The following is a 16,401-nucleotide window of genomic DNA, read 5'->3' as shown; positions in this document are numbered from 1 at the left end:
TTCATATCGTAATTCAACATTTATTATAGATAAAATTGTCAATATTTAAAAAAATATATATATACCTATATATAAATTAATTTTATATAATACCTTGGTCCTATTATAATATAATAATTAATTTTTATAAAATAAAATACCGCAATCTATATTTCTACTATTTATGTTCTAATTATAACCAATTGGTTCCCTAAAAAAATTCTAGTAATGGCCATGCTTGACTAGTGGTAAATTGGCCCAATATAAAAATTATTCCTACATACGCCACTGACGGGTGATACCACGATTAGGTATATGCCTATGTGAGCACGAAATTGTAGGTATGTTATGTAGTTAATAGACAATAACTAAATCCAATTATTACACTCTTTATTATTCAAGTTTGGTATAATATATTTTTTAGATTTCTTCTATACAATAACAGTGATAATAATTATATGATATAATATTATAGTTGTGTATTCTATATGTATGTAATTAATAATAATGTACCAACATAGAGGCACATTGAAACATACAGAAAAATATACACTTCATATTAGTATGGATGTATCGTGTATATATATTATAATAAAGAATAAAATTAATAAAGTTAACACAATAACAATGATAATAATTTTTAAAAAAGAAAATACAGGTCAACTATAATATAAATTATTTTTCAAACTATAATTATGTAGGCATAGTAAGAAATTATGAAGTTATAAAGGTATCTAAAGGTATTAATTATAAAAAGTATTTTGATTCTATAAATAAGTAAATAAATTAAATAAAATAAAAAATAAAATAAGTAATAGACGATAATAAAATGTTTTAGTATCACAAATTATAATTTATTCCTTTGAGTATAATTAATATACTTATTGTTATCAATTACGTGTTATACAAAAAGCGGCCATTCCACAAAAATAATAAAAATTAAATTCTAATAATTTATTTATTAGTAGATAAACAATTTTGTATTGCGAATTTTGCAAAATACAATGAAACCCAATTTTGATTATGTCGGTATATTTTATAAACTGTCGGAATGGTTTTTATAACGTAATAAAAATAGAGATACGATTATGTGATATATCAATATTATAAAGAAGGTTAGTTAATTAATGTTTGCTTTGACTCTGTGCATTCCCATTCATGTTTTAAGTGATATTAATTATATTTCCGGATGTACGAATTATGAAGTAGATTGTTTTCTTCGTTATTGTGCTACATTTGTTATATCGTCCTACTTATGATACATATAGGTAAAAATGTTATAATAATAATAATTATAACTAATAATAACTAACACTTATAACTTATAATAAAATATTGTAATAATAACAACAGTTATAATAGATATGATTTTGAATTTGAAATATATTATGTGGTGTTAAAAATACCAATGAAGATAGAGAATACTAAAATTGTATATTTTATTTTCTCCATAATAGAGTTCAAGTAATTTTAGAATGTAATTTGTGTTTATATAAAATCGCTCACAATATTAACTAATTAAATTGGATACGATAAACGACGTTGTTGTCATCCAAATAAAATAAATTGACTATTGTAATTCATGGTGAAATGTTATAGTCAAGGAGCTCTAATATTTTTACTAATGAAATCTTTGAATGATTTTGTTGGAGATTAGAAAATTATTTTTCGTTATTTTTTAGGAGATTTTTAAAATACAATGGTATTTATTGGTTTAAAGATTATTTTCTAATGATTTGGTTGTCTTTGATGAATATTATTAAAACTAATGTTACTTGGTTAACCTAAAAATAAAATATTTAATAATCATAGTGCCATAAAAATCCACGAGCTGGTTTCCGCTCATCATCATGTTGCTGAATAATAACTTGTCAAGAGTCAAGGATACCTAGGAGGCAAATCATATATCAAGACTAAATAGGTAATAACACGCTTGATATAAAAATAGAGATCAGAAAATGCCTTAAACAGTTACAATATAACGTATCAACTAATGAGTATAAAAGTACTAAATGATAACACTTTGTTTAATAAATATCGAAGAAACCGGTGATACTGTCTTTAAAAATATGATAGTTATTTAATCATAAAATACCTATTAAAGTGAAACATTATAATATGTTCTTAACCAAATTATACATATTTGTTCACTTTATAAAAATGAATAGGTATAACTGCATAAGTAATAACAATTTAATAATGTTAGAATATTTTTAAAAAAAGTATCAGCAGAAGAAACTTCTTATTTTCAATTTGGAGGAGAAAAAAGCATGCCTACGATTATCGAAACCCTCTCACAAAAAATTTGAAAATAAAATCACAAATGTACCTAATACAAAAATTGCCACTTAAGGTTTTAAATCCTAACTGAACCTAACCTTACTATTTCTTCTGGCTAATGGTATTTTTAAAGATAATTGCATGACTAAATACTTACAATAAAAATGTGGTGATTAAAATTTCAGGTGATGAATGAACAAGTTTTAAAATGTAGATTTTACATAGTATAAAGTATAAATGACTAATTCGTTAGCTAAATTCGTATTATTTTTTTTTTGAAATAATTGATTTAATACCTATTACCTACCAACAAAAAACTATTATAGTAATATAATTATAAATAGGTAGCCTTTTGATACATTTATAGTCTGTCTAAAATAAGTCTTTATATCTGTTCACTTTTGGTTGATTGTTGTTGATCGTAATATAAATTTAAAATTTAAGTATCTTTAAAGAATCTAATCAAACTAATAAGATTATTACTACTCTTTCTTAATTACTCTCCCTTTATCTTATTATATTTTCACTATTCGACTGACTATTAGTTCAACAATCAGCAGCAACAGTAGTAATTACATCAAGGGTGATGTTAATACTGCCACGTTGTTGAAAAACTTACTCATCGTCGTCATTATCTCCATCTTCACTATCTCCGTCTTCTTCGTCATTCTCTTCTGCGTCATAGTATTCGTCGTCGCTTTCCTCGCCCTCATCATCTTCTTCATCGACTTCTGCTCCATCGTCGTCATCTCGTTCTTTTCTCTTACTGACATTGTTACTATTGTTATTACTGTTATTAGGAATGGTAAAATTTCCCATGTAGCTGTTAAGCCAACTAATATTTTTTATTTTATTATCACTATAAGCGCCATTAACCTTAATTTTTACTTCTACCATGTCATTCTTGATACTACTCTCCGAGTTTGGCTGATTGCTATCAATATCGTGTCGACGGTATCTACCGCCGGAACTACGGTCACCACCCCCACCGCTTTCATTGCTAGTATCAGAATTACTTTTGTCACTGCGCTGGTTTTGCTGGTGCTGTTGGTGCTCTTCTCCCCGTTTCTGCTGCTGCTGGTCGTCTGATTTTTCTTGGTCTCGATTGCTGGTCCTCCATCTCCTTCTCCTCCGTTTTCGTAAGCGTCGGCTACGTGTCCTAATGCCTCGGCCTCGGTTTCCATCGCCTACACTGGTAAAACACTCTGAGGCCAGATATTGTGTGACATGACCGAAAATTGAGTGAAGTAGTTGATGGTGGTTTTCTATCGGAGAACTGTTTTCTACGTCTGTTGCCATTCTTGAATTACTCAAGTCTGCGTCTGGCATTACTAGTTGTGATATCCGAATGGCTCCAACTCGTGTAGGAAACCCTCCAGCGAATCGTCCTCCAGATGCAGTTGAATTATTATTTCGACGTCCAACACTACTTATAAGTCCAGGTACGAATTGTTGCTGCTGTTGTTGCATGACTCCTCGAACTAGCATCATTGAGTTCTGTGGATGTATTATAGTGTCCGCTGTTCCATGCATCACTAATAAGTTTATTCCTTTTCCTGTTGAAGACGGCGACAACGATGACTCGTTAAATGAAGGTGTTAATGGTATTAAGTCTGAACGGTCATATGACATCCAGTTATCTCTATCATTTTCCCCGTAATATCCATAGTAACGTTCAGCAAATGCAGAAGCTACAACACACCATTGAGATTATTAATATAAAACACCACCCAATAACCATTAATATACATAATAAATATAATATAGTCACTCACCATATAGGCGCCATGAACATACAGGTGCCATAGTTACAGCACACTTGAACGAAGATCGAATTGCCACAGGTTCCTTTCTATTTCCTTTGTCACCAGATTCATCACTTTTTTTCACAATTGGCGCACCACCATAAATGGTTTGCCATAAAGCCATCCGAGCAGCAGCATATCCACCATAGACTGATGGTGGTGTTGAAGGCGATGTTGGTCCACCGCCCAATAACGCTACTTTACTTGCATCTACGTATGGTAACCGTAGTGCCTCAGTGTTTGCTTTTGTGTCACTAGCGCCTCTACGGTCTCTACGACTTCTCTTACCATCGTTGTCCCTGTAAAAATTATCTCCTCGGTTATCATCACCATAGTCACCATTATCTCCGTCATTGCTATAGTAATAATAGTAGTAATCTTCGTTGTCATTTTTGTCGGTACTGTCATCATATTCTTCGTCATCGTCATAATAGTCATCATCATCGCTATAGTACCTTCTATTTGATTGTGAAGTCGGTGAAAACCATCTAGAACGGTCACGGCTGCTACTACCTCTTGGGCGATCTTCGCTGTAATACCCCTGACCACTGTCTTTAAAACCATCGCTGGTGGCGGTAGAGCTTGAAAGCAGATACTCAACTGCTTCCAACTGATCACGAAGGTCAGCAGTACCTAGAAGTCCACCTGGCCCAACATCGTCTTCTCCGCCATCATCTCCATATCCGTCATTGCCATCCCCATAATTTAAGGCCAACAACGACTCATAACCTCGGGCCCATGTCCCTCGTCCTGTATCTATCACAGCCACTACGTACTCATTATTATTTGTATCGTCGTCATTATTTTGATCGAAGTCATAAGAGTCGTCATCGTAGTCGTCTGAATGTCCAGAGGAATAATATCTAGTCGCCGGAGACCGACGATCCCGACGACCTCTCGGCCGCTGACGATCCCACTCATTCCCACTATATCTTAGGCCTGCTGAACTTCTACCACTAGCACTCGGTAGCGTTCTGCCCAATGAACCTGAGCATAGTAATCCTGTAGTATAGCCTAATCGATCAGTAAATCGATCAGTGATAGCCTGTGACCCTGGGTCTGAGTTAACTACCACAAGCATAGGATACAACTTTTTCAAACGATGTTGACGTTGTTTTTTCCGAGGACGTCGTTGTCGTTTTGATCCATCTCCACTGTCATCATTGCTATTATGTGCGGAAGATGCAGTTGATGACGATCTTCGTCGACGCCGATGGCTGTGCTTAGTCGAAGAGCTGTCACTGGTTTTAGCGGTTACTTCGGCATTAGTAATATCACCTTTATCAGAGTTTCCAGAATTTCTGATATGGTTTGACATGAATTCTGGTCGAGGATCAGCCTCAGGATCGTAAACGCCTAATGGTAGATACAATCGGACCTGTGCCACGGTCAGAGGATCTGAATCTGGACGTTTTTTAGTCGAAAAATGTTGCTGTTGGTCGCCACCATTACTATAATAATCAGCTGCTGCAAGTGGATCATTAAAATGTAAGCCCCCTGAAGTGGTCAGTTTACGACCGCCGGAAAGTCTTAATTGAAAAGTTCTGGTACCTGGTAGCAAAACTCGATTCGTGTATTTGTCCTGCAAAATCCATGAACAATTTTATATTAGTTATATTCTGTTTATGAAATAGTCACAAAATATTACCTGTAGACGAGTGTTATTTTCTATAAGAGCAATCAACTCAAAGGAGTAGGAAGAATCTTTAGGCATTTTCTGTGTAGTTAGTGGAACGCTGTCTGGTTCATCACTACTTCCACTACCATCACTGTTGTCTTCAGTATTGTCAATATCATCTAATATGGTTCTATGCAATGTAACATATGGAACTGAAGGGCCCAGACACACCAAAGCATAATGGCTACCATCCCGTGAGAACTGGGCATCGAAGTATGTGCAGTGTCTCAACATTCCACGATTCTGCAATTCTCGTTGCTGCTGTCGACGATTTCGCTGCTGACGGCGTTCTGCTTCTGCGCGGAAATTATAAATTATAAACGTTTACGTTATCCGATTAATTAACATTTAACTTTGTATTATCTATTAGATATTACCTTCCGCGGTGGCAGCCTCCTCTTCATTGTCTTCTTCTTCTTCCTTTAGATTTTCCCATCGTTCCCGCTGTTGCTGCCTTAACCGACCGTCTCGCGCCTCATCCATTCGGTTCTGTTTTCCACCAAATTCACGACGTTCGCGACGTCTTATGTTGCCGGTAAAACCTATATCGCAACTTAGACACACTGGCCTGCTACGGTTGCTATGACGGTAAGTTTTACGGAACTGTTGTTGATGATGGTGTCCCATTCGGTAACCGGCATCAGTATTTACTGTAGTTGAAGATGCCGCAGACGTAAACTTGACTGCATACAAATGACGGTGGTGTGGTGCACCACGACCGGATGGTACGGCAAGAAAGTAACTATAAAACGTGATGGGAAAAAAATAAACAATAAAATAGCTAATGGCTATTAGTCATATACTCCGGTCCACGAGAGAAGTAACTTGTGTCCCGACCAAATCGCGTCCGAATCCACGCATCTCCACGTATTTGACATACAGTGAAAGGCACTAAGTGGGGGAATTCCGCCAGTCAGCATGCGCGAAACGGGTTACTTCTCTCGTGGGCGGGAGTATAGTATTAATTTGTTTGTATACGTTATAATAATGTTTTCATTGGCTATATTTATCAATGTTTTATTTATAAAAATATGTGATACTAACTTTTTGCGGATCTCTTACCTTAAGTAGTGTTAAAAAAATATTATAAATAAATATTATTGAAAATACATTTAAACCTAGTATACTGAAAATGTACACAATAATATGGTATATAAATAGATTTCACAAGATTTCATAATTTTCAGGAAATATTATGTGAACTTATTCACTTAAAACTAAATTATTTTTAAGACTGTCCGTTAAGGTTTAGAAATCGCATTTATTAATATCCCATGAGTAAACATGATAAATGACTTACATCATATCAGTTCGTTGGTCCCAAGCCAAAATCCTGACTACCGTCCAACTTTTAGTGACGACTTTGCTTTTTTTTTTGTCTTCTTTGTTCCCATCGTTGTCGTTGTCATCGTCAAATTCACCAAATGTTAGTGGCGCTAAAAGTTTCTTCGTTATGTTTACAGCTACAACTTGAGCATAATACTTTCCAATTGACGACTGTGCCCTGCTTTTGCCATTTCGGTCGCGTGATGACTGTTTTACGGTCGGTCGTCGGAGACGCACCCCTCCTTCACTGTCTTCCTCTTCGTTGTCATCGTGCTCGTCATCGCGTACCGGTGCCACGCTAACGTATCCCTGACCATCCGTCGCGAACACTGGCGCTCGTGGTGTCAGTTCCTTGTCACCCGTTTCCCATCCCTTGCGAACCAAGGCGGCCATCGCATACACAGCACCAGTACCAGTGCTACCGAAACTAGCTATGCCCGCGTATCCGTCGTCGCCTATGAAGTTTTCTCCCCCATCGTTGATGTTGGGTCCACCTGACCACCAAGTGGTGGCCGAGATCATACGGTAGCCGCCATCGCTGACACCACCTCCGGTCGACGGAACTCCACCACCGGCCCCGCCGACAGTGGCATCCACCCAACCACCATATCGTCCTCTCGGAACTTCGTAGCTACCAGAGTTAACGTATCCGTCTCGTCGCCGACGGCTGTGGTGGCCGTTATGCTGATGTTGACCACCATGCTTATGTTGGCCGTGCTGGTGCGGCTGACGGCGACGGCGGTGGTCTTTGTTCGGCGAAGATGCGTTAATACTGTTGTTTTTCATTCCATGGACTGCTTCATGTGATGTTTTCTGTGATCCACCACCATTGCGTCTGTATCGACGACGAGCGCGATCACTGTTGAAAGTCTCACTTCCTTGTCCACCTCTTATACCACTGCCACCGCCAACAGCTCCTACTGCGTTAATCACTTGGGTCTATCACACAAATATCACATTATCTTTTAAATACTCTACAGGTAGTATGCACAACAATAGCGATATAGCTTTACGACTAGGTATTAATTCCGTACCTCCTGACACATCCACATGGGTGATTTGCAGAGCGTCGTCACGCTTGTGTTTTGTGCTCGGTTCAGCCACACCACGCATACCTCGGCTGCCGAAGCACCCGATTTATCATCGTCGATCTCGAGACTTCCACCTCCACTGCCGACACCTCCGTCGTTTACCCATTGAACTGCCGTGAAATAGTAATCGCTGTTTCGTACAAAAATTAATTAATTATTACTGCTCACTCAATTACTAACAATTTATGTTTGTACCACCACTCACTCAGTATATTGGAAAATTGGTGGTGGTGTCAAGGTGCGTATTTTTGGTTGTATTTGCTTATTTTCTAGTTGATCGAGATTTACGATCACTGATAAAGTGACTGCGGGATTTGGTGTGTTAGCCTGGTTACAGAAAATTATTTATTAATTATTTCAATATTAATTACTAATTTGTTTCTAATCTTTTTCTGAAAACTTACGACTTACCTTTGGATATTTAAGAGTGCGTATATGAGGGTACAAATAATACTCAGATGTGCTGTCGTCTTCCGCTATACTTGGTGCTTCTTCAGGTTTTGAATTTCGCCTTAAACGCCTCCTGCGTCGTTTTGGTTTTCGCTGCTTAGAATGTTTTTCGGTATCACCATCATCGACGTTGTTATTTTGCCGTCCACCCTTCGTGTAAACTGAATACTTGTATTCTCCCACCCGTCGATCATCAAACGTTGCGTACATCAGATACCGCCCGGATGATGGCCATATGGCTGGGGACCTCTTCAATATCTCCACTATATCGATACAAATATACGTAAACAATATTTTTTTGATATTTTCAAAAATATTTCAAGTATAATATCTTACTTTCATATAGATAATCAGCTACTCCGTTGCTCACGATTCCGGCAGCGGTACCCGATCCACCGGACCCAGACGTGGTAATTCGGCGAACTGGGCCGTAAGGCCATGGGTTCCATGTCAATTTATTAGACGTGTCGTTGTCTCCGCCGTTGTCTTGTTTATCGTTTAGTGATGGAGTGGAAAGAGGAGTATACGAGGAGTTGGTGACGTTTGACGTCTGTGAATCGATTGTAACGTTATTTTTCCCGATGTTGGTACCCGGGGTAGCTGTCGATTCCAGTGACCACGGCACGTAGTACACATCATACCGATACACGATGATCAACGCCATAGACTCGACGTTTTTCTCGGTCACAGTTGAAAACTTGTGCCATTGAGCGTGCAGAAAATATGGCTGAAGATCAGCAGAAGCGGTTACGTTTCGGTGATTTCGATGATCTTCCAACGTTATAGGGGTCATTTGCCTACAAAAATAAACGATTATTATTATATTTTCCTTCACAAATTAAAATTAACAAAATGTGGCCATAAAAAAGATTTTAAACTTGCAACAAGCATTTTTATATAATTTTAAATATAAATAAATATGAAATATCTTTTATCCAGTGTGCGTTAACCAATTATTATTAATAAAAATAAAACCCAAATTAAATCTAGGATTATTATTTATTTGGTAAGAAATTTAATTTTAACGTAATTTTAAAAACCTTTTGGCTCTAAAAGTATAAAGTATGCAACAAGTATTTAGGTACAAATATTTAAAAGGGGGAAATATTAAACATCTATTCGAATGATACTAACCTGGTTGACACAGTATAAACCGTATAACGAGCCGTTTTCGAATATCTCAACAACTGTTAGAAAATGGATAATTAGAAATGTTAATTGTTAATTATTTCGTTCGTAAAAATATTACTTTTTTTGCGTGATGACCTATGAGTACGTGATTACGATCAGGTGATAGTTCGAATGACACGAGCGGACCTTTTAATTTCTGAAAGAAATATAATTCCCTTTTCATAAAATATTCATTTCTGTGCTCTTATAATACTATATTATGATACCTGTAACGTTTTTTTGGACATTATGTGGTGAGTAGTCTGTGTAATACCGTCTGCCATAATCTCCATAATGGCCAAGTTACCAGTGCTGGTTACGTAAAATATCTCGGTACCAGAAATCCACGTTCCGTTGAATAATTTTATGTTTGCTGAATCTGACAGTATATCTGATAAACGTAATGTCCTCATACCTCGGTGACGCCACCAAAGTTCATCGTTTGCCCGTTGATTGTAATAGTAGTCCGAACCAGCTCTGCCACCGTTCTCCAAGTCCGAGTACGAGTCCGACAGTTCTTCTGGTTGAGGTGGAGTCAATAAGACTACAGACGTTACTATCATAGCTAAAACCGCGACGATGACCATCAGAGCGATGAGTATCCCACGCCAGTTTCGTCGTTGTTGGGCTGAACTCATCACAAGATCCTAAAAAAAAAACGATGAAACGGTGAACGTATTTTTTTACAAATGAGTATTTTTTCTGTGAATGGTTTTGCGTGTTACGAATGCTTCATTAATTTACCTTTACTATTGATGATTATTGATTTCTGTCTTAATTTATTCAAGGCTGGGCAAGTCAATGATTTTTTTTTTAAACTCAGTTAAGTTTAGATAATATGCATCATCAACAAAAAGATAAAAGTTAATACACACTTTTTTTATACAGCGCTAGTGTAGGTACTTTATTTTTTACCAACTCAAAACTAAATTATAGACTGTCTATAATTTACACAGTATTTCCAAATAGTATGTATTTCATTGAAGTTGTTTGTTTCTAAAATAAAAACAATTGTTGCCTATATATAATAAGTTAGATTGAAAAAATATACAATTTTAAACTTTTAACAATTCACACTAAATATTTTTTGACATGCAAACGTCTATTTTGTTGAAATAGTTAAATGTAATAAAATTAAAAACAAAATAGATTAACTTACTTTTTAAATTGAAAAATGAATTCGTTAATTTCACGTTAATTAGAAAAGAAACTTAGTAAGTTAATCGGCAAGTTAAAGAAAATTCGAAAATAACAAGTGAAGTTAAAAAGTATAAATTAAATTAACTTTTCAACTCGTTTTATACTTCAGATAATTGATATTTCTCAGTTAGCAAGTAGGTACCTATATCAATAAATTACCTACAGTCATGAGTGATTTTACTTATAGATAGATTTGTGGGTATTTTATGAAATTGTTCTGTGATAGTTTTAATGAGAAAAAATAATGCGTATTGAGATGGGAAGAATTTAAGTGAAGTGTAGTTTCAACAAATTTCTAATATAATATGTTATATTGTTGTTATTCGTGAAAAAATTGGCACTCAAAATGCTTTATACGTCTCACAAATACTCTATTTAATGATGAATAAACTACTCGTATAGTCGTATAATATACTACTATTATATAGGTATAGATACCTAATAAATTAATATATTTTATACTATCATAAACCATAGTCCACAGGAATGAACTAAAATTATTTTTATGTTCTTCCTTCCTACTATTAAATAGGTAATTTATTGGCAGTTGTAGCATCACGCGTATGGGCCATCAACAAACGAATTTGTGTTATACACTCAGCAAATATATTATTATTATAAGAATAAAATTATTATTTTATCTGAAATTTAAAATATTACTATTATAATTAAATAATTACTTTAAAGCAAAATTTAGTCCATTCAGTGTGTATATTAGTCTATACTTATGTATAGGTATGTTTGTTGTATTTAAGTATCGCTCATATTTTGAAGATGGGAAAAATACCTACCCTGGGGATTGCTAAATGTTTAAACACAATATGACAATATACATATCATAGACGTCAAAATTTGAAATTGTCTTAGTCTAGTATATGCGCCATGAGCCATTGTTCTATGTCGGTATTAGATGGGTAATTTATATTAATTAATAATGATTTAGAAAATATTGTTATTTGATCAAACAAAAAATATTTTATTACATTTTTCGAGGAATTTTAAAGTGATTCCATATTATTTGTCATAACGTAATATCGTTTTTTATTCCTTAATTGCTTCACTATGTTGTTCAAAATATTATGGTTTCGTATTTCATCAGTCATAAATCAATATTTTTTAATCAAAAAAATAATTCATATATAATGTTAAATATATAATTAAATATAATATATATATATCGAAGACTATAAGACTATACAATAGTATATTATATATATATATATAATATGTTATTTCCAAGGTTTTATTTTGTATAATATATATTTTTGTGTTATTATTACATCCACTTTATTATATTTTGTTAAAATATCAAAATAACGTATTAAGTTTGCATCTTGGAAGTGCAAATTTAATAAAAAAAATAAAACCAACGAAATAATAAACTCTATTATGTGAAAATAATTTTTTGAAAATTCAACGTAGGTAGTTCTTTGTGCTGACAAGAAACTCGCCCTTCGACAGTTCGACAGTGTTGAGGGATAAAATATTTATGTATCGATAACGCATTTAACCATCGCATTAGGTAGGTACCTACTACATTTATATATAGTAAGTTGTTGTCACTGTCGGGTGCAGAGAGCGACGCTTGCACAATACGGTTTACGCGAAAATTACTTATTTTCGTAGTGCTATCGATTTTCTACCCGTCGCGTTGTCTACAGCAATATAGCTACATAGGTAAAAAAACGTACGTATCTGTATAATATTATGTTAATGTATAGCCGTTACACGTCATGTCAATAGTATTTCAAAATCATCACATTTTATTGTCCACATCACGTCATTATATTATTATATATATATACTTATTAGTTATAGCTCGTCGACTGCGAGCTAGTATACCAACCTATAATCATCCTACTACCTGACTACCATATATAATAATTTCTCGACGACAAAAGAAAAAAACGTTTATACAGACAAAATCGTCGTGAAATATTTTACTGTATTATGTATATTTTCCCACCCCATCGTCACCGTATCATGCTATCGTATTTTTTAGCCCGTTGTCGTTGACATATATATTTCGTATTTTATTATTGTTATTATTATCTGTGACGGTTTTACGAGTTGCGGTAGTGGGGTCACCCCCTGCCTGTGTAAATACGCAGTAACTCAAATAGTCATTATCCATCATCATGATGGCCTTAAAATGTAAATGTAAATGTTTTACTAAAAACAAAAAAAGTTGATTTATTGGTATAAAGTGTATAAGTAACACATACAATTATTTCTCATTTACTATCCAATGGAAAAAAGTGAGATGTGTTATAAGTATAGATGAGTACACTTAAGTATACATGCAAGATATTTTCACCTCCTATTCCCCTTGGGGCTTGTAAAGAACCGCCCCTGATTATTATATAGACCGGAATCATGTATGTATAAATGTATAATATAGGTGCATTGTACATTCTATTATTCTAAGATTTTACCTAGCACTATAGTGGGCTCGTGCGAGCCATGATAAGAGTTTGGAATTTCGCGTATCAAAACGAACTGATTTCTTAAATAAACTTTATTTTGGCATATAAATGAATATCTAAACGGTTGAAGCATGTTGTGTCATTAGTGGCATATACCTGCATATCTTGAATATTTTATACAAGTTTCGTAAAAAATTGAATGAACTATCTATAGGTATACCTATTTGATATAAATTATACGATAAAATCGCAATTATGTTTGTAAATCACATAGATATTTTATTTATTTGATTAGTAAAATAATTCAAAATTGAAGATATCGTATATCTACTATCGTACCTTTCCAATTTCCATAATTATTTATTTATTAGGTAATATAATCGCTCGTGAGTGAGCTCACAGTAATATAATATGTTTGGAACATAATGAACCAGAATATTGATCGAAATTCAAAAGCAAAGATATAAAAAGTATCAATAATAACAATAGACATAATTTACCACAAGTCGCCAAACTATATTTTTACCGTTAAGTAAAGTCAATTAAGTAAGTTAATTAAGTCGGGAATACGACACACCGAATTAAATCAACTGTTAAACGGATTTGCTAAGACAAAAATAAACGTCAACATTCTTTTTATTTTATCGATGCACATTCTTCAGCGCAATTCTGGTGCAAAATTATAATAACATGATAATGCCATTCTAGCATCGCGTATATTTAACACGTTTCTCTAGTGCTTGACATTAATAATGATCAAAGATTCGCCGGACTCGAGGCTTAGGCATATAATATAATTATTAATAAAATACTTTTTTCGTGCGTTTTACCTCGTCGTCGAAATGGTCGCCCATGCCGGGACGTTGTCGGTATTCGGTCGCCATGGCCGCCGATCGGACCGGTAGGCAGCGGTACTGGCCGTCCGCGCTCAACGAATAATATCAATCCAACGAGACGACGCAGCGTCCCGTTTACCCGGTGCGGTCAGCATCGTTGTGTTTACGGTCGTTGATTAAGTGCGTCGGTATTTCGGCTCGCGGATGACGGTGACGCACGACCACGGCGGCGGCACTGTTCGTCGTAATATTCGACAGAACCGCCACTTCGATTCTCTGGCCGAAAAAACCGTGTGCGTCGGATAGAGTGTGAGACAGACAGACAGACAGAGAGTGAGTGAGAGTGAGTGAGTGAGAGTGAAAGAGTGAGTGAGTTATTGCGAGAGAGAGAGAGAGAGAGAGAGAGAGAGAGAGAGAGAGTGAGAGAGTGAGTGAATGAGTGAGAGAGAGTGAGTGATAACAGGATGCTGCGTGTTTACGCCTTGGGGACGTGGAGCGAACGTCGTCGGAGAGGGATGACGAGCGAAAAGCGCACCGCGACGTATGAATCGAGCGCAGAGCGCCGACGTGACGACGACGCGCCACCACCGGCGGCGGCGAGTACCCTAAATATAGATTTTATTTCACTGCGCTGTACGCGGTCTTCTCAGCGACAGCAACGCGCGTACCATACCCCTTCGGCGACCTGCGGCGGTATGATAATATTATTAGAATTTACTACCAAGCTATTCACCTGTAATGCATTGCTCTGTCATCGTCACGTCGTCAGATAAATAGCACCTACTTATTCATACGACTTACCCATGTAGTTGTATTACAATAATTTTTCGACGGCTTGGATGCCAAAAGTGAATGCCATAAACACACAATTTAACAAGATATATTGTTGTTTATTTTTAATTTTTTTGTCATACCATCTAAAAGTACCAATTAGGTATAGCCATTACGAGGAAACAGACTCCAATACAAATCGATGCCATAACGGAAAAGTTTTTTTTCTCATTTTTATATAATTTAGACATACACGATTTTATGCGCGTATTTTGGCTCTAAAAACTGTTAATTTTTTGTGAACTAGGTATTAAAAGTGAAAATAAAAATAAAAAAAGGTGGATGTCGCTCTGCTGTACAGTAGGTTACAAGTGGGTCACTGTAATTGATGGTGTTAAACTTGAATTCAATGATATAATATCATTGTATTAGAAAAACGATTCTGAGCGAAAACAGTCAGTCACTCTATATGATATTACTAAGTATATTTGATGATATTATTGTGAATAAAGTAATTTATATACTTACGTGGGACCTTGTGTCAAATATTTAATCCTTAGCTATAAAAGTTGAACATTTTATACATTTTTAACTAAAAATAATAATTAAATTTTAAATTTAATATATTTTGTCAAAATTCCATCTTTGAATGCTTATAAAAAAAAACTGTGCCTATGTATTTTTAATATTTTTCAACTGATATTATAACAATATATCAGGAGCTATGTATTAAATTTTTACACTTTTTGGCCCAACAGATAAAACTTTATTGATATTTATAGAAAAAAAAACTAAAAAAATTGAAAACTTACAATGTCTGTACACAGCTCAATAAGAGTCAAATTATTTTCAAAATTTTATCGTATATAGAAAATGCTAATATAAACATTCAGTGAAATTTTCAAGTATCTAAAGTCATCCTTTTTTTAATTACAACAAAATAAGAAAATCGTTACATGAGAAATCGAGTGAATATCAAATGTTGTAAAAATATGAAATTCAAACGCTCATAAAAATGTAATTTGATTTGCTGAAAGACATTTTTTTTTAAATAAAGATAGACACACTTATGAATGATCTTGTATTACATTTTCAAATTTTAGATTTAAAAAGAAAAATTTTTACGAATTCTTAACTTAAAATCATTTGCTAATTTTCGTGATTTTTACATATTTTGTCAATTTTTGAACTTTAAATGCTAATAAAAAAAAACTGTGACAATGGATTTTTAATTTTTTTCATCTGCCTTCAAACCAATATAATAGGAACCTTCTATTAAATTTACAAGCTTTTTTAACCAACAAATAAAATTTTATTGATATTTATAAAAAAAAAAGCTAAAAAAAATGGAAACTGAAAATGTCCGTAAACAGCTCAAAATAAATCAAA

The 16,401-nt window shown here is 34.5% G+C and overlaps 1 protein-coding gene across 2 annotated transcripts; it reads right to left on the bottom strand.

Annotated features, from left to right (window-relative positions):
• Window positions 1–348: 348 nt before the first annotated feature.
• LOC100165139 lies at window positions 349–14,732 on the bottom strand. Of its 2 annotated transcripts, none has more exons than XM_008189877.3 (14): window positions 14,236–14,732; window positions 10,007–10,426; window positions 9,859–9,936; window positions 9,744–9,796; window positions 8,946–9,406; window positions 8,571–8,872; window positions 8,365–8,486; window positions 8,103–8,289; window positions 7,043–8,007; window positions 6,120–6,484; window positions 5,713–6,032; window positions 4,035–5,646; window positions 2,879–3,950; window positions 349–1,867 (listed from the first exon to the last, which is right to left on the bottom strand). In XM_008189877.3, exons 1-14 carry the CDS (start codon window positions 14,287–14,289, stop codon window positions 1,858–1,860), a joined length of 6,021 nt encoding a protein of 2,006 aa, XP_008188099.1. In that variant the 5' UTR covers window positions 14,290–14,732; the 3' UTR covers window positions 349–1,857. The 2 variants fall into 2 exon arrangements, with proteins under 2 accessions (XP_008188099.1, XP_001945220.2); XM_001945185.5 differs by having other exon boundaries at window positions 5,713–6,038; window positions 14,236–14,731.
• Between the last annotated feature and the right edge of the window lie 1,669 nt (window positions 14,733–16,401).

The sequence above is a fragment of the Acyrthosiphon pisum genome, chromosome X, assembly GCF_005508785.2.
Source record: "Acyrthosiphon pisum isolate AL4f chromosome X, pea_aphid_22Mar2018_4r6ur, whole genome shotgun sequence".
Taxonomy (NCBI): Eukaryota; Metazoa; Arthropoda; class Insecta; order Hemiptera; family Aphididae; genus Acyrthosiphon; species Acyrthosiphon pisum.
The sequence above is the reverse complement of the archived record's forward strand: the minus strand, read 5'-3'. Positions and strand labels throughout refer to the sequence as shown.